Here is a 226-nt window from a genome sequence, read left to right as displayed (position 1 = left end):
ATGGGACTTACCTCCGGGAGCGCAACAGCGGCAATCGGGTCCCTGGCAACCGCCCTTAACTTCCTCTTCGTCTGCATTGCATTTCTCCTTCGTGCAATATCCTTTTCTCTTCGAACAACTTTTCTTCGGCTTGCAACCTAAATGTTCTATTATCGGTAATAGAAACAAGCAAATTAGTATTCAGAGATATGCATAATACAAAATGATTGCATAAAGCACTTTTAAA

At 41.6% G+C, this 226-nt stretch overlaps 1 protein-coding gene across 1 annotated transcript in view; it reads right to left on the bottom strand.

Moving 5' to 3' along the window:
* LOC119585948 overlaps positions 1–226 on the bottom strand; it is a 20,468-nt gene that overhangs the window by 16,897 nt on the left and 3,345 nt on the right. Inside the window, exon 5 of the mRNA XM_037934662.1 lies at positions 12–137. Coding sequence (XP_037790590.1) covers positions 12–137 — 126 coding nt within the window. The remainder of the gene's footprint in view (positions 1–11; positions 138–226) is intronic.

This window comes from Penaeus monodon, chromosome 20 (genome assembly GCF_015228065.2).
Source record: "Penaeus monodon isolate SGIC_2016 chromosome 20, NSTDA_Pmon_1, whole genome shotgun sequence".
NCBI lineage: Eukaryota > Metazoa > Arthropoda > Malacostraca > Decapoda > Penaeidae > Penaeus > Penaeus monodon.
Note: the sequence above shows the minus strand (reverse complement) of the source record. Positions and strands in the feature narration are given on the sequence as shown.